The 20,978-nt window shown below is 40.8% G+C and overlaps 1 protein-coding gene across 1 annotated transcript in view; it reads left to right on the plus strand.

Moving 5' to 3' along the window:
* The first annotated feature begins 19,307 nt into the window (after positions 1 to 19,307).
* Positions 19,308 to 20,978, plus strand: part of LOC133448480 (uncharacterized) — a 28,474-nt gene continuing 26,803 nt past the window's right edge. Inside the window, exon 1 of the mRNA XM_061727048.1 lies at positions 19,308 to 19,452. Coding sequence (XP_061583032.1) covers positions 19,356 to 19,452 — 97 coding nt within the window. The 5' untranslated portion in view covers positions 19,308 to 19,355. The remainder of the gene's footprint in view (positions 19,453 to 20,978) is intronic.

The raw sequence follows: 20,978 nt of genomic DNA on the forward strand, positions 1-20,978 counted from the left end.
GTAGTCTCTGGGCGGGCTTGACATGATGATGTAAACAGTGTAGATGGCTGCGGCTGAGGATTAATAGATATTTAAACCGTTTTTTCAGCATCAACAATTAAAGATTCAGTATTTTTCTTTGAAAACTGTACAGAAGACAGCACTCAAACTATTCCTTTGCAAGGTAGGTGTGTTTACAGTTTTGCTGCCAGGCTGCTGCAAAAGTTTAATTTCCTCTTCCACACATTTCACTCTGCCGTTGACTTGCTTTTTTCCCTCTGAATGCGTCACCTTTGCTCGTTGCTCTGATTGGCCATAGCGCTAACCAACTGCATGCAAAGGTAGTTTGATAAGCAACCGTTGGATGAGGCTGCTAAATGGATGGTTTTTCTCTGGATGTGGGTCTGATCTGTCAGGCTACTTGTGTAAATGTTCAGTTATGAAAACAGATGAAGCAGAACTCAAGTGTGGTATCATTTCACAGCAGTAGGATCTGGTCAGAGTTTCAACTGACTTGAATGACAGCCGTGACTGCACATGTCAGTTTCTGGATAAAGATTGCTATTTATGAACAATGACACTAACTTATTACTTTAGTAGTTTTAGATGTGGAGAAGGACGTTGATGGATTGTACTTTTGGCTTAAGAAGTGAATAAACTGAATTCATTTATTTACTGTTAATACATTTGTGAAGTCTGCCGTAGCTTATAATCTCTCTTTTATTTTTCCTTGATATTTTTGGTTTATTACCTCTGCTTTTATTCAATGAGAACCAGGAATCAGTGTGAAACCTCGGCCTCTGGAGCCGTAAGGGGGTAAAAACTAAAAGGCTGCCAGAAACCTTCTTGTAGGTTTCAAGTCATCGTCAGATCAAAAACAACCTGCCAGCATGTTCTAATGATACTCCTCCCCCAGCGATCCAAATAAACAAAGAAAAATACAAATAAAAACATGTATTTCCCTCCGGTTGTCAACAGCAACACACCTCTGAAATGAATATTCATCACCTGTGATTAGAGACACATAAATCAACCTCCTCAAACACACATAATAAAAGAAACAGCAATTATACTTTCAAATGACAGAACTTCGCAGGATAAAAATTAGCTGATCAAAAATGTCCGATCCGGCCCGGCCCGGCCCGGCCCGGCTTGAGGCCGCGCTGGGAGGCCTCCGTCTTTCCTTTACACTCACGTGTTGATACTCTGACAGGAACAAAAAGGCATGTGTCTTTCCTCCTGTGCTCTTCCTCCCTTTTCTTCCTCATCATTAGCAAGACAAACATGTGTGAGAGAAAGGAGGAAGGAGTCGGGCAGAAAAAACACAAGACCACGGCGTCTCTGGACTCCTAATCTCCATCATGTGGGAGAAACTTCAAACTAAGAGATTCACGTGGCCAAAACACAGACGGCCGCCACGATTTCCCTCCGAGCTGCTGAATAAGAAGCCCCATGAAAGAGCCCTTTCTCGGGTCACCATCCATAGGAAGACGTCTGAACCTTTAACCTTCTCCACTCACTTACGTGAAGAAAAGAGACGGATGATTAGAAATCCTTCTGTTTGAATGGAGGCTTTCTTAAATACTTAAAAATGGTAAAGACCAGCTCTCATCACAAAATAACAGCAATTAATCTGTTTTAATCATATTCAATAAAACAGAAGCTGGACAAAAGTCTGTTTATGTGTTATGTAATGTTCTTTAGACATATATGAAGAGACTAAAACTGTTAAGTTTCAAGTTTTTCAGTGGTTGTGAATGGAAAAGAAAAGAGTGTCCCGAGCCTGCACAGAGTCGCCACGATGCCAAACCTGCAACTGCAGCAAAAACTGGGTTTTAGGGAATTAATGTAAGTTCCCCCACACATGAGTTAAATGTTCTTACAGAGAATTTGGAACATTAATAAAAAAGAAACGAAACAGCTTCACGTTAGCTAATTTATTGGAGGAATGTTTGTCATGTCTGACTTCATCTTTTACTTGAGCTCATTGATGCTGTAAAAAAAACCTTTTTTAATTGCTTTTTTTCTGAAATCGACCAACTTGACCTTAAAAGGTTAAATGAGTTTTGTGTCAGGATATCATCATAGTGAGGCTGACATCTGAAACAATATAGATAGTTGTCCTCAAAGCAGAATACAGTCATGTGGTAAAACCGCATAGTTTTACACATCAGGTCATAATATTGATTCTAGTAACAGGTTCACTCTCACCATAACTGATCGATTTTATCTTCTGTGTAGAATTTGGATCCATCATTGCATCCCGTTAAACCTTTCTGGATGCTAGTTTTAAGAGCCCTCGTTTAACCTCTGTTTACCATTCTCAAAGCTGGTACAGAGGTGTTACAGGGTTAGGCCCAATCTGGACCTGTAAGTTTCACACAGAACAACAACGCAGAAAAACGACAGTACAGAGGTGAAGCTGCTTGTGACTGGAGCAAGAGTCGGTGTGAGACAGACGACAGTTACAGCGCCATCGCTTCCTGGTGACAACAAGGACCACGGCACTGAACCGTCTGACTTTAGACGGGTGTAGCTCATCTTTTCTGACCATTAATGTGTCCAAAACCAAAGACATAGTAATACATTTTAGGTGGAATCAATGGTTCATATTCCCTGTGATCATTGGTGATCAAGTAGAACAAGTTATAAAACACTACGTCACGATATGTAACAAAAAAAAAGAAATGAAGATGTTTTCTCTTTTTTGATTGAATCAGTGCTAGCCTGCTCTGTTGTGATGGTTTGGGCTTCTTACTTTCAAAAATAAGGAAAATGCTGAATCATATGATGAAAAAATCTGGCAAAACTGTGAGGCCACCTTCAAACCTCCTAACAAATTTATGTAATATCCATCCTTCGAAGCAGAGCCTGACAACCCTGCAGGACTCCAGTCAGCTTCTGTTCAGGAGTTTTTTTAAGGTATCATTGCTGCCTAATACTGTTATTATCCTTTAGTGTATTCGCACTTCATCGCGCTTTATGTCGGGGCCTGACCCTTGAACTTTCTCGCCTGATGCTGCCTCCACTTGGTCAGAATTGGCATCACTGCAAAGTGTATCTTTAAGACAAATGTAGGTGAACAGCTCAAGCCCAGGGCGAGTATGAAGGTGTGAGGGTAAATACAGGGTTAAACGTCCAGAAAGCGAGGTTCCAGAAAAGACTTGAGTCCTCACATGAAAGCACGTGTGCATCCGTACGAGTCGGTACAGAAGCGGTACAGAAGCGGTATTGTAGAGGGGGCTCGGATCGTCTACCTGCAGCCTCAGCTCTCATATCCTTCACAGTGTGGCCGAGGGGCCGAGGGGCCGAGGGGCCCCTCTGGCTTCTCTTTGTATATTACAGCGGGATAAAGGAGCCCACTGTCCGGCCCTGCTTTGCTTTCCTACCGTCCTATTCCTGCATATCATCACCTCAACATCACTGTTATGGACAGGCAGAAAATACTTTTAAAAGAGACAAAAAAATGAGGACTTTGAGGAGAAAGAAAAAGCAGTGATACCAGTGAAGAAGCAGTCTGTGCATGAAGACAGAGAAACTAAACGATGACATGGGGTTGAAACTCGGGATGGATCAAAAGTAATATCCAGTGAGCGAAACAGACAAGTGAAGGAAACAGAAAAAACTCGTTGGCATGTTTGGATGCGTCTCCGTGGAGACGGTATCAGTGGGTATCAGGGAAGAGGACGGAGCTCCTCAGTGGGCATCCCCTGTTGCTCGCAGGTGCTCAGCAGCAGGTGGTGACAGGAGATGTCTGTCAGGAATCCTGTCGGAGAAATTGGACGAATACGAGCAGAATGCTAATTGTTTGAGACGAACCGAGCATGGGAAGTATGGGAGGAATGCTAATGATGTTTAATAGAGATTATAGCAGGTGGGTGTGTTGGTCACATCCTGGAACAAAGCAGGATTCACGGGCAGACGATGGGGAGGCCACGTTTGCTCACTGAGCGGACTGGGGCGCTTTCGAACCACCTGTCTTGTCTAGGAAATGCTTCTGTGACTGACAGGTGATCAAATCCAGCTGAAAGCTGCTGGCTCGCTTTGCTCCTGCAGGTGTTGCAGCAGAAACGAGCTCTTAACTCTTTGTTCAAAGCTGTTCACGTACAGTTAAAGTTAAAGTTTTCACAAGACTCATAACATACAGGAATAATCTCTGTGAGCTATGGGTTAAACGTACTTAAGAGCTGGTGGTACGCATCACAGAAAGCAGCAGATAACAGCCGAGCTAAGACCCAGACTGCCAAGCTGCTTCTGTCGCGGCTGAAAAGCAGCTGAAGATCTCAGTTTCGATAACATGCGGAAATCCCTGCTGGTCAGGAAGAAGGAGAATGAGGAGATCAAGAAGGCGTCAGGAAAGAAGAGCTGGTACAGATGTGGGGAGTGAAATCCCAAATCGTCCCCAAGGAAGTCAGAGTTGAGATCCCCAAACTGGGAAAGGGGCTCCGGATGATTTCAGGTACAACACGAGAAGTCTGAGTGCAGAAGAGCTGGAGCGGAGGATTTTCAAGATTTCATGGTCTGCATGTTTTTGAAGTTTATATAGCCTTTTTATCAATCGTGCTCATAAAGAAAGAGACCAGATTTGTTGCGCAACATGATCTGCTTCTGATCATGTAACTTATTGTCTTCCCTTTGAGGAAGCTCAGGGCTAAAATAATCATTTAGTTCATGTCTGTAGTGTTGCATTATATTAATGAGTGGAATTTTGCTAGCTCCTTTCAATTCTGGGGATCTAAAACATAAAGATTTTAGGGTCCAGGATCTAAAAAAAAAAAGCCAGCTTTAAACTGCCAAATGGATGCCTGTGATTGTATCAGGTCATTTTATAAAACACCATGGTAACCATGGTTACAGCAGGTTTTGCTTTGTCTGTGCTTTGACTTGCCCTCAAGTAAAATTTGACCTCTTCCAGAGTTAAAGTCACCCTATGTAGTAACGCCATCTCTGAGCACAAAAGGAGATCCTCCAGTGGGACAAAGTGGTATTACAAGACGTGTCTCCGGTCCTTAACACAGTATTGTCAGTGTCAACACAGCAGCTGTGTCCGCCCCCATCGGGTCAGAAACGCTACTCGCTCAAACGTACCACCTTTTTAGGTTCAAAATTTCTCCTTTTGATATGTCTGCTGTGGAATCAGGAGCAAGTGAGAGAATCAGCGGTTTATATCACATGCATGGGTTTAAATCAACCTTTAAGACTTGGAATAAGTCTTTTTTTTTTGTGGATGGTTACAGCAAACAGGCAGTGTGTGTTGTCGTAGCTCTTTTCCTGACAGTTTCTGGGTCAGTCTGTGCATTCGACGTGCAAACAATCCCCCAGTCTGCTCCTGACAAGAGCAAATACAGATGTTCATTCCTGCTGTTCACTTCCACATGGAGAAATATGTGTGTTTGTTGTCTCAGTTACATAATGAATGAGTTTATTTTACTTTTAGAAAGGTTCCAATCATTTAGCCAGGGTTTGAGTGTGTTTGTCCAAAAACTGCATCAAAGCATGTATTGTTTCATCCACGCATCACAAAACGTAACTGTGCAGTCATCTGAACAAAAAAGGCCGAACTCTTTCACATATAGAGTTTTACATTGCAGATTATTATTTACAAAAACAAAAGGCAAAATGTTGAAAGAGACTTTTGAAAACTATCCACGATTGAAGAGCTTGTAGCTGCAACAGTTTGCTTTCGTGTACAAAGTTATCAGTCTCAGATTACAGAGATATTTGAGCCTGTTCTTCACTGTGCTGCGTCGGTTCATCGAGGGTTACGGGCATGTCGTTTGTGCGTGGCTTTCTTAAAGTCCCACTACTGTATTTCAGTCAGGTTGACGTCTGGAATTTGGCTCCATCATCTTGACTCCTGCAGTGGGCTCTTATCAACTCTGATGATCATTCGCTCTGTTGGATGTTGGGGACACAATGTTATGATTGTCAGTTATAGGGTATTGTTAGATGAGGGTTACTGTTGCTTTGTTTCATGTTAGCTTTATTGACTTGTGGTAAAAATGCATCAGAAGGCATGAGATGTTTGGTTTTCACAAATGTGGTGATGGGCAACAAAAAGAAAAAGTCTGAATTTGGTGTAATTAATGCTGCTGTGTTCTTTTTGCAGAGAAAACACTTTCTCCTGCACACAAGTCATATTTATTAAGTCTATGTTGTAAACTTGATCTGATCTTTCTTAGATCCTTTCTGAGTGACTGTTGTGAATGATTTCCACTCTTGCACAGCAAGAAGCACCGTATGAGAGTTAGGGTCAAATGAGAAACACACTGTAAAGTTCTCTGGAGAAGCTAAAGACAGATAGCAGAAAGCAGATATTCTGTATTTGCATTTGCTGAGTGATGGACTCCAAATATGTTTGGAAATGGGCTTGAAACTCTTCCCAAACTTACCGAGCAGGAACTGTTTCATCTCTGGGATCCCTGCTGATGTCTTTCCTCCCGATCATTACACAAACAGGATTGTTCCAGACCAGCAAACTGCCAAAACCTCAGCTAGCATGAAGTTCTACAGAAACGTACTTGTAAACACTCATGTTGCAGGAGCATAACTTCCCTCCAAGCTCATAAAACAAGTTCTCACGAAGTAAACGGACATAATTTGAGGGGGAACGTCGGTGAGGGTTAAGAAAAGGTTAGACGTGTGTGTCTTTTGAAGAGATTAACGCCCGATTCTGTCTGTATTAGTGCTCTTCACCTGGTGATCCAGGACACGTGCGCTTACTGCGCAAAGCATATCCGTGTGTGCGTTAATGCATCTGGGTGACTGTGCAAATATGAGGAAGCTGCCTCGTTTACCCAGACAGGCCGGGGTCATGGGTAGAGCGAAACTGTGAGCTGGAAGAATTTACGAGCCTCTGCAGACATGAAACGCCTCGAATCGTGGTGTGAACAGCGTTTTACGAGCTCACAGTAAATTGCAGTCTTCATCGTTCAATTGTAAAACAAGCCTCGAACGGCAGAGACCCCGGCGATCGCCTGGGTGTGGAAATACCCACGGACGTGTGTTACCGAAACACACCACTTGATCAGCAGCTTGGTTGATGGCGAGAGGGAGTGCTGTGGTGTTGGTCGGACAGATGTGTGGAGGAAACGCTGCTCAGACTCAGGAATTCTTCTTAAATCTTTATAATCCAGCTAAACTGCGGTTTAAACACCCAACACGCTAATGTGCTAAAAAACCTACCGCGGTTTTGTGTTTTTACTCTGCACGCTCATCGAAGCGCTTCCTCCCGGCAGCAGTGAGTGTACGGTATCATCTGGTGAGCAGATGTTTGAGAGGATCGTGTTTTTATCTCACCGGCATGGATGAAGCTACTATCTGACACCTTCTCTTCTGGGCAGGTTTTCATCTGTAAATCAGGATGACCGCTGAACCAATAGTTGTCTTCATGTCCGAATGAGTGTTGAGATGGGATAAAAATTATAAACTAGGATTGACTTTAATTCTGATTGCTTTTTCTTATGAAGTGGCATATGATGAAAAGTATTTGATTGAACTGGAATAATTGGAGTATATTGTCCTTAATTGGACTAAACTAGACTTGTCTGCCATGTAAAACTCCTAGTTGTGAATAAAACAAGTCAAGTCTTTCACCAGTAATGAAAACATTGTTGCTCATTCAGAGTTCTTCCATCCTCTTTTTAAACTGCTTAACAGAGACAGACGGGATTCTCTGTGAGCAGGCGAGTGTTTGTTTATAGGCCGTTGACCTCCAGTGGATCTCTCCGACCCCCACGTCCACCAGTCCACCTCTGAACACGACCACACGGGACCTCTGGGACGACACCTGCATCACACGGCATAAAAACTGCATAAAAACACAAATCCACCTATTCTGCATGATCAGTTAAAAAAAAGTAATGAAAAACTAGATATGCTCACAATCGAAGGGTTGAAAAATAACGTTCCAACTTTAAAGGTGACCTATTATGAAAAACATGTTTTTTCTTGCTTTAACATATATAAAGTGGTCTCCCCTCAGCCTGCCAACTCAGAGAAGGAGGAAAGCAACCAGATTCTGCAGTGTCTGTACAGCCGCCCGGATGATCCATCCAGTGTGATGTGGCTTCTACGAGCCGTTCAGATTCTGCTCCCTTTCGTTACATAACGACGGGAGCGAAGCGTGAAACCACGCCCACAACTAACTCCGCCGGCCGGAGCTTCCGCCATTTTTTCGTAGCGGTGTACCGCGTCATTGAGTCAGCACAGAGCCTCATTATCATAGCCCCGCCCACTCAAAATCCCTCATAGAGAATGAGGTTAGAGAATGGGAAGACAAAGACATGGCTCAGAGGCTGAATTTCTAATTTATTTAGCAAAAACAATCAAAAGCTTGTTTTTAAGACATTCAAGGCCTGTTTAAAATAGGTATTAGATGCCATAATAAAACCCTTTAAGGAAAAAGAAAACCTGTGAAGAGTGGAAGTAAAAAAAAAAAACGGATTGAAGCCCCTCGATGCTCGATACATGAAATAATACAGAAAATTATATTATTTTAAAGTATTTATTTTAAATTAAGATTAAAACCTCTCTCAATTCTGTCTTTAACAGCTTTCTAATTAATATTCTTTGTATCTCTATGAACACATTGGACCATTTTATTTATTTATTTATTTAAATTGCATGAATTAATTTTTTCATGAGATACACAAAAGTCCTAATATCGTTCTATGAAGCACATTTGACCTTAAAATATAATAAGAGGAGTTTCTCCATGGAAACGCACCTTATGCCGAGCGAACCAGCGAGCTGCTCTCTGAGCCGTATAACTGATGAGGGTCTTGGTAAAATGATGGGTAATGAACACCCGCTAAACTGCAGGTAACGCACATATGACTGCCTTCTAAATGAAACTGAACAAACAAGGTTTATGTAGAGTTATTCATGACTATGGCGGGCTGAGGGAGGAGCTGCTTTTGTGGTGAATGCTGGGTCAATATGAGGCGAAGAGATGTGGGATTTCATATCAACAATACAAACAGACGTGTGGAGCTGCTTGTGCGTGTGAGCAGCACTGAGTCTGAAAGTGAACTTATTTCCTGCCAGGAAGCATTTTTCCCCCAGGAATACTGCCCAGGAAGACTGAGGACACACACACACACACACACACCATCACACACACACACCATCACACACCTTTCATGCAAGTGAACGAGTGAGAAGTCTAACGTGTCCCTTGGTCTCCTCCTCGTTCTCTCTCTCTCTCTCTCTAGAGCAACACAGCAGTTCACGGATCTTAAACACACACTCGTCTGTCTCATTTGTACAGCCTGGTCCTTGTGTCATCCAACCGGCATCTCGATGTTGGATCTGCCGCCAGAACTAGATCTGTACCAGGGACTTAACGTTAACGTCGCCATCTGAGGCACTCGGCGTCCAAGCTCAGAGACGTGGTCGTCACCGTCATCACCTCACCCCGTCTCCACGATGGTCCGGGTCGCGGTCGCTGGTGGTCCCACATGGGGCTCGTACAGATTCATGATAACATCTTACATTTATACAATTATCCATGAAAGGATTCCAGGTCTGAGTGTGGAAAGGTTTGAATCCAGCCTACGACATTCTACTTTGCAGTCAACAGCATTGGATCAAGTTGGGTATCAGTTCTAGTGGTTCTTCTAGGCTTTGATATCTGGAGTCACGACCTGCATTATCTTCTTTTTCCCTTTTTGTGTACTACTTTTGTTTTTCTTTTATCAATCCACAAAGGAAAAGATTATCTTTTTAAATAATCAGACAGAAAGCAGAGCATTTGCATCGGCCTTCGTGTTGAACACAGAATATCATTGTTTGAAAAGCGATGAAGGACTATTTTATTTTTTTACAAGATGAGATGAATGACTGATGGAGACAGGACTGGCGTTGGACAGCAGAGGAGGAGCTGGAGTCCAGGATGGTTTGGATGAAAGGAGAAGAGGAGGAGGTGGTGCTGAGCAGAGGGGGAGGACTGGGAGAGGACTGCCAGGAGGCGCTTGTGTGGAGGGTACAACCTGCACCGGTTTATTACTGCGGTCCCAGCTGAGTCTGACGGCAGATATTCACCACTGCTGCTCTTTATCTCCTATTATCAACTGAACTGATTTACTGCTGAACAAGCCGAGGTTTTAAACTGGTGGTGACGTCTAATTTCATAAATCACATGACCCAAAATGAACTCTGTATCCGTACGTAAATGTCTCCGCGCTGATGAGGCCCAGCACATAGACGTCATACGACAGTTAGATCGTCTCAGAGTAAATGAATCCCTCACCGCAGTGATGTCGCTAAGAAGCTGCTTCAGACAATGACTTCCTCGGGATAATGAAACGTTTTATTACAGCCTGAATATTAAAAACAGTGGTTGTTGGAGCGTTGCCGGCTGAGACACTTGGAGAAATGACGACACGGAGGTTAACGAGGCCTTGAATCACGACCTTGAAAGCTGACAATATTTCCTGAAGTTTAAATGAAACGTTGTGTAAATACCCCAGAGATACAATACAACAGTTTTCTTTTTACCCAAGTTTTACAGATCCGTTCTATGCAGACAGTTTTAGGTGAAGTTGGACTTTCCTCTATCTACATCTAAGATACAGAGAAATGCAGATAAAAGAGGGGAATCTGGATAGATTTACTGATCTGGATCTGTGATGACACCGCATCTCCTACTAATCACAGAAAAATTATGTTATTATAAAAGATATCCTTTTTAAATGAAGACTGGATCACAATGACAATATTTCAGGATAATAATCCTTCAAACCACGAGGATGATTGTAATAAAACAGTAGGAGTGTCCATGTTTACATGTTCTGAAACTCTTGGACAAAAAGTCCTTTCAACCGAGATAAAATTGAATAAATCCCTGAAACTTTGTACTTAATCATGACATATCTGTCCTTTTCTTCATGTTCGCTCCGTCAAGACTTTAAATTCATCAGTTTTCTGCCAGTAAGTTTGTCCCTCATCAGGAAGTTGTTTTTCTGTGAGAGGAGATGATTTCTGAATCCAGCCCAGCTTTTTTCTTTTTGCACTAAAGTTGGTTCCAGTTAGTATTACTCGATGTAAACTAAATACCAACAAAAGTCTTGCTTTCATATCTTTCCTTTTTTCTACTATGAGATCCTACCATCTGATATTTCTTTAAATGTTAAAGTTGCACGGATGGTTAAATGCCTGGCGCTGCTACTGTGTCAATAACACTGAGTGCAGGTCATTAAGTTCAGATTTTTGAGGGACTTTAGTGAACAGTTGGTCCTAGCTCTGAGAGTCCGAGGTGGTCTGTGTGCTGGCTGGTGCCAGACAAAACCAGGCTGTATTTGTAAATGGATTCAAATATTTAAACTCGCCAGGGTGGGCCAGATTTATCAGACGGCAGCATACACTTCTAACGAGCAAAATGCCACTTGTGAGATGCTCCTAAAAAGCTCGAACAGAAGGAAAACTGGACTTTACTTTGTTGTTTCACCTCATTTAAAAGTCACTTTCAGTTTTAATTGACTGGTGAGGAGTCAGAACTTCAGGAACCTTCAGGAATCAGGATGACTTTCCCCAACCGCCCCTGCAACACATAAAACACCCGTCTCTGCCCTCTTGAACTCTGAGTCATGAGTTCACAGATGCAGAAGATTTCTATTAAACACTCATTTGTCTGTGAAAACCCACTCAACTGGCTCCCTGCTGGACTTTTAGTCCACATGAGCGCCCTGATGCAGCGCTACCTGACTGGACTAAAGGGCCAAATAAACTTGTGTGACCGAGCTAAAAGGCCAGGAGTTCAGAGGTTTTACTGTCCGGACATGTGTGAGCATGTGAGAGTGCACATGTTTACACTCTTTTTTATGTTTTCCTGCCTTCTGATCTCCATCAGCTCTTAATTACAAGTCTTTTATTGCAAACAGTTAAACATCTGCACAGTGGCGACTTGTTTGTGTCTTAAAACGGATCATTTCTATTCCAGCGTTGATATTTTCATGAAACTGCAGATGGTGCCCGTTTTCCTTAATTGGTGGGGAAATTTAAATTCATGTTATGAATTCATAAAGTTTCTTTCAGTCAAGTTTCTTCATCACCTTTATTCTCAGTGATTTGGCGCCCTCTGCTGTTTACAGATAAACACTAATTTATGACGTCAAATCTCAACGAAAAACCTCACAACGACATTAAATCGAGTGGTTTAACTTTTACACAAACGTTTATTGAAAGCTTTTTTATCCTGATGCTTTATTTTAAATATAATGATACAGTAGTTCTCCTGTATATCTAATAATTACTTTCTGGGAAATAAAAAGAAAAATGGACCTTTAACCTACAGTAATACCCTGTACAATTGAATTAACATCTCTAGAACAAAAATATGGAGGACGATATCTTTCATAATCATAAACAAACAAACACTAATTTCAATCCACTTCTATCCTTAAATCTAGGAACATTAAAGTTAGCCACAGTAGATAAAATGTAAATCGATAGACACTTACACTAAATAAAACTACTGTTTGTCATCATCTGGTGGGTGTTTTTCGTTTCTTACTCAGTGACGGTTCAGGGGCCTGTACTACGAAGCGGGATTTGGGGTTAGCGAGGTAACTTCAGGTTTAACCCTGGGTTTTCAGGACTACGACGGTGGTTCACTTCTTACCGGGGTACATCGCCATGGTAACTTATGATGAACAGCTAACCTGCTCCGGAGCAGGTTATGTTCGAGATACAGATCGCCGGGTATAAAAGCACCGCCCACTGACCAATCAGCTCTCTTGGAAAATGGCATGCCCTTTCGAAGAGAATCCAGTGGAGCTCGCTGCGCGGATCGTGAGAGGATCCCTCCGATCTTCTTCTTGTCATTTTTTTTCCTGTTTGCTGCAAGTAATGTCAATGCTATTTCATTGTGCTTTTGTATACTGATATCATCCTAAAACAGAGAGTGATAGAAACACTAAAGCCTTGTACTTGTTGTACTTCTAAGATATGAAAGTGAGCCTACTTACCGCTTTGAATTATGTTTTTATATTTATTTTTTATTTGCTCCCATGTGCGTTTCACTCCGCTGGGGTTGCAGCTGAAGGAATGAGGCTACAATTGTCATACACGCCATACGAATACATCTAAGCAACACATGCATTTAACAGAATAGACAACTGTAATTATAGTCAGATCTACTTATCCCCTATGAACTTACGCATTTATACAGTCAGCGATCTTTTGCCAGCTGTCTTTCCTGCATTTTGCAGCTGCAACTGTGTTGCTTTTTGCCTGTATTATATGCCTATACTCATCATATTTCCGTAAAATTATTGTTTGCTCTTCGCTACTGAAATAAGCGGCTCTGACAGCGGACTTCTCCATGCTTGCAATTGGTCATGCGCTGAAAACACCGCCCCTTTTATGTGCACGCGCTCATATCCAGATTGGAGAAACCTGGGTCGATATACCGAGTTGATAACCACCGTCGTGTGACCGCTTAGCGTGATTGCAATTGTCCGGGTTAGTGAATCTGGATATGGAAAAGATATCCTGGGTATGTTGAACTTGCTTCGTAGTACAGGCCCCAGGTCCACTGAAATAAAAACATAGATAGTAAACAGATGCTGTTGTTACAAAAAAACAAAAAAAGCTTTGTTGTGTCTTTAACCTTTTGTTTTGTGGTAATGCAGTTGTTTATTTCATGCACTTGCTTTAGGTGAGATGAGCCAGTATTTCAAATTTTATCTGTTAGCAGGTTTATAGAATAGAATAGCCTTTATTGTCGCTGAGCTGGCGTCCCAGCACAGTGAAATTGAACCAGTACAAGCCAAGCTTCCAACTTCTCCAAGGTCTTATCCAACGTTAAAGTCTGAGTGTTGGTCGCCGTGCTTATCCCCTCAGCAACGTCGGGCAGCTTAGAAAGGGCCAGAACAGCTTTCGACGACTTATGCGTTTGTCGATATAGCCTACCAGGAATCCACCAACTCCAAACAGCAGAAATCCTGTTATCATTAGTCCAATTATGAAGGCATCTTCAACGTCCTCGTCGGACATGATCGACAGACACAAAATCCTCCAATCCTCCAATAGGAGTCCATCATGTGTCCGGCGAAAAATGTCCCGTCGGGGCAGGAGGGCTGCCTTGTCTCCTGCAAATTTGGTCAATTGTGCTGAGAGACCAGGTAACCAATTCCATGATTGTAGAGTTTCGGAGGAGTGAAAAGAGAGGCTCTGAAAAGACAAGACAGGACAAAAAGCAGCAGCAGGGCAGATAGGGAGGAGAGGAGCAGAAAAACCGTCCGCCTTCGCCGAGAGCCGGAAGAAGTCACACATTTTTTTTTATTCACTAGTTTTGGCTTGTTAAACTAAAATGGAAAAAGAAATAAATATAGAGAATTTAAATTAAGTGATTTTTTTAAGTGAAATATAATGCAAGGAAATCCAGACGTGAACACGTTTAGTTGAATTGAAAAACACACTGGAAAGAGTTACCTGAAAGTTTGCTGCTGTGAAATTAAATTGTTGTGATTGTTCTTGTGTCTGCTGTAATTTCATTGTGTGTGGGGAGGGGAGCGCCGGAGAGTAATCTCGCCTGGGGCATTAAATTAGGTAGAGTACTTCATGTAAAGTTACCCTTTTTGGGTCTGTTCTCCCCCACGACACAAGAAAACTCAACATATTTGCAACATATTTGATATATTTAGTAAAAACCTTTGAGAAAGAAAAAAACTTTTATAAACTTTTGAAAACAAATTGTTTCTGTGCTAATCTGTAATTATCTGAACTATAGAATGTATAAACATACACAGAGAAGGTTGTGGAAGAATGGAAATCTGAGTTTAGACTGCAGACAAACAAATGTTTTATAAGTGAACTCAAGATAACAAATAAATATGTATTTTCTTTGAAAAACCGGTGGTATAATTAGTCATTTGTTCATGTCATTATCTATTAATACATATTTACAACTATACCCTCCGCTGTATGACTTGAGTCATTTGATTTGATCATGCCAGCGTGACAGTGGGACGTAGAGGGTTAATGTCGGTCTGAATGAAGTCAGAACAAACATCAAAGGGGAGTATTTTATAACCTGCTACTCTAAAGGTGTCTGTGAGTTAATGGTAAAGTCCTGGATGAGTCACCATTGATTAAATATTCACCACATTTCCTTATTTGATTTGCTTGTTTGGAAGCTGTAACTCAGTATAAAACAGTATGAATTTGTGGTTTTAGTCTTTTAGCTTCTCTGATTTAAAGTCACCTGGAGGATTAATTTCTATCTCACCTCGTCATCTTCATCTTCGTCTGTCACAACGTCCAACAGCTGAACCTCTTTAGAGACTTTAAAAATGTGTTTGGTCTCTCTTTTCTCTGTGGTTTGATCTCAGGTACCTTGTTCTGATACGTGAACTTTATCTGCCTCATAACATCTTAAATTACAGCAGTTTGATTCTCTAAACAAGACAGCTTCACACTAAAACTGATGTAAAGCAACTTGTGAGTGTGCAGGATCTGTAGGTCAAAGTTCACGTTCATGCTGCTCTCAGGCTGAAGAACGAGAAAAACTGGAGATTAAAATGTCGTTTATATCTATAGCGGAACGACAGGTTCCGGCAAGATGGCCAGATAAGTTTTTGGATAAACAACAGCAGAAAAGACATGAATGAGTGAAAGTGGAGTTGTAGCCGGGAGGACAAGTTCTGTTCAAATAAAAGTATGATTTTTCTAAAACTCCAGAACCAGAAAAACAGGACGCACTGAACACTGCAATAAAACTTTAATACTACTAACAAACTCAGTCTAAGTGATGATCACAGTAGTAAAAAGCACTTCCTCTTACTCAAACTTCCCAGTTATAGATGCAAATCTTCACCTGAACGGATTATTTTCCTGTTTGTTGCATCATCAGAGGAACTCTTCACCCACAAAACTTCATCTGAATAATAAGAGATAAACTGAGATTCAGAATGAAACAGCTTTAAAAAGATTATTTTTGCAGTTTCTCTGTAAGTGAATCATGTCTTGTGTCACACAAATAAGGTAGAGTACTTCATGTAAAGTTACCCTTTTTTTTTGTATTAATAGATAATGACATGAACAAATGACTAATTATACCACTGGTTTTTCAAAGAAATACATATTTATTTGTTATCTTGAGTTCACTTAGTAAACATTTGTTTGCCTGCAGTCTCAACTCAGATTTCCATTCTTCAACAACCATCTCTGTGTATGTTTATACATTCTATAGTTCAGATAATTACAGATTAGCACAGAAACAACTTGTTTTCAAAAGTTTATAAAAGTTTTTTTCTTTCTCAAAGGTTTTTACTAAATATATCAAATATGTTGCAAATATGTTGAGTTTTCTTGTGTCGTGGGGGAGAACAGACGCAAAAGGGTAACTTAACTCATGTCTTGTGTCCTTCCACACATTTCTACAACGACTGTACAGTGAAAGACCAGTTTCCAGCGTGAAAGTAAGTTGATTATGAGACCACATCCCATCCATGATGCTGTCTTTCATTTATCCTGACAGCTCAGGTAGCTGATTCTGAGAGCTAATAACATTTATTTTCTCAAGTTAGCACCAGACTTGTGAAGATTTAAAAGTTAAGCTGATTTATTTAATGCATTTTTAACATATTTTTATGTAAATCACTTTGAATTGTCTTGTACATGAAATGTGCTGTACAAATAAACTTGCCTTGCTCATCTCTGCAAGTGTTTGCAACTCTTAAGGTCCAGGTTATGAGGAATGAGCAGGTTAGAAGTTTAAACTCACAGATTAGTGACAGGTGCCTAGGATGAATCCTAACAAGACACCTGAGTCACCTGAACTGGAAATCCTGACTTTATAGAGACAAAACACCTGCAAAAGAGAGAGAGATATATAAAAAAGGAACTGACATTTTATAACTCACAATGAAAAGAGAAATCACGACTTTATAAACTTGCAAGAGAAAAAACCCTTTGAAATCACAACATAGCCTAGATAGGGAACTATTTGAGGTATGATTTAAATATCTCACAGAGAAGTCAGTTTTCTAATTTGGCTACAAGCATGGGCGTCAGCAGCTTTTGTAATGTGGGGGGGACACTTTTTTGGGGGGGGTCTGGGGGTCCCCCCCCAGAAAATTTTGAAAATAGTAGATTCAATTTCCCGCATTCTGCATTTTACACCCAAAATAATCTCCCTCTCTCTTTGTTTTTCCTTGGAGCTACTATTATGTTTTTATTTAATTCATAGAGGACTGACACTGACAACTTTTTTGGCACTTTTTAGGCACTTTATTAAATGAGGATTAATAATGTCATGCAACAAAAAATCTCTTGAAAAAAAAGTAATGAGGAAATACAAATATATAATATATCAGTGGCGGCTGGTGACTGAAAAAATTGGGAAGGTTGGGAGGAAAACCAACCCACGGCGTCATGTTATTTTATATTAGTTGACTACTTATCCCTATTTTCTTATATAAAAAAAAAGTAAAAGAATGGCTTACAAGATTTCTTAACAACAACATCATTTTATTCAATCCTGTTGTTTCCAGATGAACCATACAGGCCTACTACAGTATTATCAAGGATGTGAGGTGTAACAAGAAGCAGGCCAGGGTTCAACACCTGTGAAGGCACCCAGTACGTCACAATGGGAATTTTACACAACACCCTCTGATTTAAAAAGAAAAAACTAGTTTTCTTGGGACAAAATAAAATCCCAGAATGCTTTTAGTCGTCATACAGCGAGAAATATATATTTTACTTTCATAATATTCACTCAGTGAATGTACATAATCACTTTTTTGCACGTTTTTTGCAACCTCGCCAGAATAAAGGCTGATTTCTGTCTGCTGCCGGCTCCGGAGCTGATTTATGGTTCCGCGTTACACCAACGCAGAACCTACGGCGTAAGCTACGCGGCGACGCGCACGTACGCCGTACCCCCCGCCGTAGGCTCTGCGTCGATATATATATATAAGCTGGCTGTGTTTGACCATGGAACAACGCAATTTTGCTGTTTGGCCACTCAAGGTAAAACTTGGTAACTTACTTAATTTCTTATTTCCATCTCGGCATCTCCACATCGGCTTGCCTCAGACTGACTGAATGCTTTGAATGATGCTGCTGCTGCCGTGTTAAAAAACAGAAGTAAAACGCGGAGTGGATTTCTGTAGATATGTGTAATCTCCTACTCATAAAGTGGAACGGATTTGATTGTGAAGCAATGAAAACACGCTGAAATGTGGGGGGGTCCGAACGACTTTTTTTCAAGAGTGGGCCCCCAAAATATATGGTGGCGACGCGCATGGCTACAAGTGATGACATGTCGTCGTTGTCGCACATGAATTTACACGTCACTTGATTGCTTCCAGAGAAGAGATGTGTTTCCTGGTATTCGCGCAAATCTAAAACAAAACTACAAACCTTAGGCTATATGTGGGTGGTGTTTAACCCTCCTATATCTGTAATTACATTCAGGCCGCCTGGATTTATTTTGATTTTATGGGTGTAGAATTGTCAAATGTGCAAAGAATCAGTGCTCCTGTCCATTTTTTTTCGCAAGATAACTTCAACTTTCAATATCTGGCAGTTATTCAATATTGTGTGTTCTGACTGTGTAATAACTGTTTAAAGGAATGAAAAGATAAAAACGGATTTGGATTTTTCAAATTTATTGCAGGATAAGAACTCTGAAATGACATGAACAAACAATTTCACATGAACAATTTGAACTTTGAACTATTTTACATATTTACAAAAAAGTGTGTCAGTCCTGGACTTTGTTTTCAATTGTTTTTTGCCTGTTTTTGCACTAAATGTCCAGGCGTTTTTTATTTGGTGTGATAATCTGTAAAGCAGTTCCTCTCCAGCTGCAGACAGAACCCCACATTGCACACCCCACACTGCCATGGGGTATTTTATTAACAGTTTTGGTTAAAAACTGCTGCATTTCAGTAATCTCCAACAATGTACACCCACCTTCATTTATTTTATCCCATTTGTTTTATTCTTTTTAACTTATATTTGTCTGTCTTTAATTTCTGCTTTTAAACTATTTTACTTTTTTATGCATTTTTTACATCTTTTTATGTAAAGCACTTTGAAATGTCTTGTACATGAAATGTGCTGTACAAATAAACTTCACTTGCCTAAACAACACTTGTCATCTCTGCAAGTGTTTGCAGAGAAGTTCTTGTTGTTGTTTGGCTACAAATGACATGACATTTATTTTTATTCCCCCCTCAGACATTTTTTAATGTGGTACATGTCGCTTGAATGTTTCTCGAGAAGAGGTGTGTTTCCTGGTATTGGCGGGAATCTAAAACGAAACTACAATCCTTACTGTATATGTGGGTGGTGTTTAAAGGAGTGGCTGCAGCTCGTATAGAGATCAGATCGCTCACAGACGGAAATCATCCAGAGATGCGATGCTCAATCCTCGGGTGTGTTCAGTGATGGAGCTGCTTCCTCTCGTGTGTCTCTGGGTCCTGACATGGTCTGGAGGAATATCTGCTGATGCAAACGGTAGGAAAGGAAAACATTTAGATTATCTTTACAAATGCATCTGTGTCAAATCGATGCGGCAGTCTGGAGCTTTAAGATGATCTGCAGGTTCATGGTGAGATGCGGAAACGTGGACCTGCAGCTGCAGAATGTAGCTGGTTTCCTCAGAGGATGTTGTAAAATAGCGACATCATCATGATATGATATAAAATACTTAATCTCCGCAACAAAAGCAATGGAGGACTTCATCATCATTATATTTCATTTTTGATGCTTGTTTTTTTCAGAGATGTTATAACTTTAGATATGACGTAATTGGGTCTGCAGAGTATTTGAGGAGGAAGTGAACTGCAGCTCAGTGTTTATCTCCGACTAATCATTAACTTCCCAAAGACCTTTTTTTTTTACAGGATAGGCTCATAAAAAATATAAGTCATTCATAATGTTTATCTTTTATAAGCAAATATTAGCATCAGTTATCAGTTTCACACTATTTCTGGAAAATAAATAAAAAGAAAGCCATTGAATCATTTATTTTAGATTTATCTGACATAGGCCTATAGATTTTGAAGGAGGTTTTACAAAGAAGATTATGAGATGATAAAATAGTTTTTAGATGCAACAATATATTAACATTTTGTGGGATACTTGAGCCAGAATATAATGTACATTTGTTTCAAGTCTCTTAATGTAAACTGTTCTCCTCACTAACAGGAATCATTTAGTGTTTGTTTAGTGTCATCACAACGTGCCAAACAAACAAAAACACGTTTTGTAACTGTACTCACCAGTTCTTACATCTTTGATGGTTTTATATTTTTCTATTTTGAGTTTACTTTTCCAAAATCAGTGACATCTTTGTGTTTTTTTGGGTTATTCATCAATATGATAATAGTAAAGTGACAATATTTTTCTACTTCTTGCATGCAGCTCCAATAGTACCACGAGGAGAACTGATGTTTCATTAATGATGTCAGTGATATTTATTAATGTGATAAACACAAATTCATCATGAAATTCAGTAACAAATTCAAGAAGATTAATAATCTAATCTAGGGGCGGGGGGATCCCGGCACAGTACCCCAAGTGAGCACCGCGGCCATTGGCGCGGCTCTCAAACCTGTTGACTGTGTTGGGGGGGCTGATAATAGGGGGGGCCGGGGAAGGCATTGACTTTAAAGGAAGGTGTATTTATCATTGTGTGTGAGTAAGCGGTAAGTCTGTGAACTTCGCCCCAAAGCTGATGCTCAGCCATTGTCCTTGATGTTATCAGACGGCCCGGTACAGTTCTGGTACAGTCCGCAGGTGTTCTTGGAATGGGGGGGGCTAGGGGGGGGGGACAGAGCATCTTGTTTTCATTCCTACAGGGAGATTGTGACTGGAGCGGCCTGCCAGGCTGCTCTGTCAAGGTCGGATTATAACATCAACAATTGTATTGAAAACAGGCAGATCCCAGTAATTTTCCATCTGCCTTAATTCTCTGGTTCATCAATGGCGACTCCAAATAGACGAATTATTGATCAATTCCCGCCAAGCCAAGCTTCCAA

This window comes from Cololabis saira, chromosome 8 (assembly GCF_033807715.1).
Source record: "Cololabis saira isolate AMF1-May2022 chromosome 8, fColSai1.1, whole genome shotgun sequence".
Lineage (NCBI taxonomy): Eukaryota > Metazoa > Chordata > Actinopteri > Beloniformes > Belonidae > Cololabis > Cololabis saira.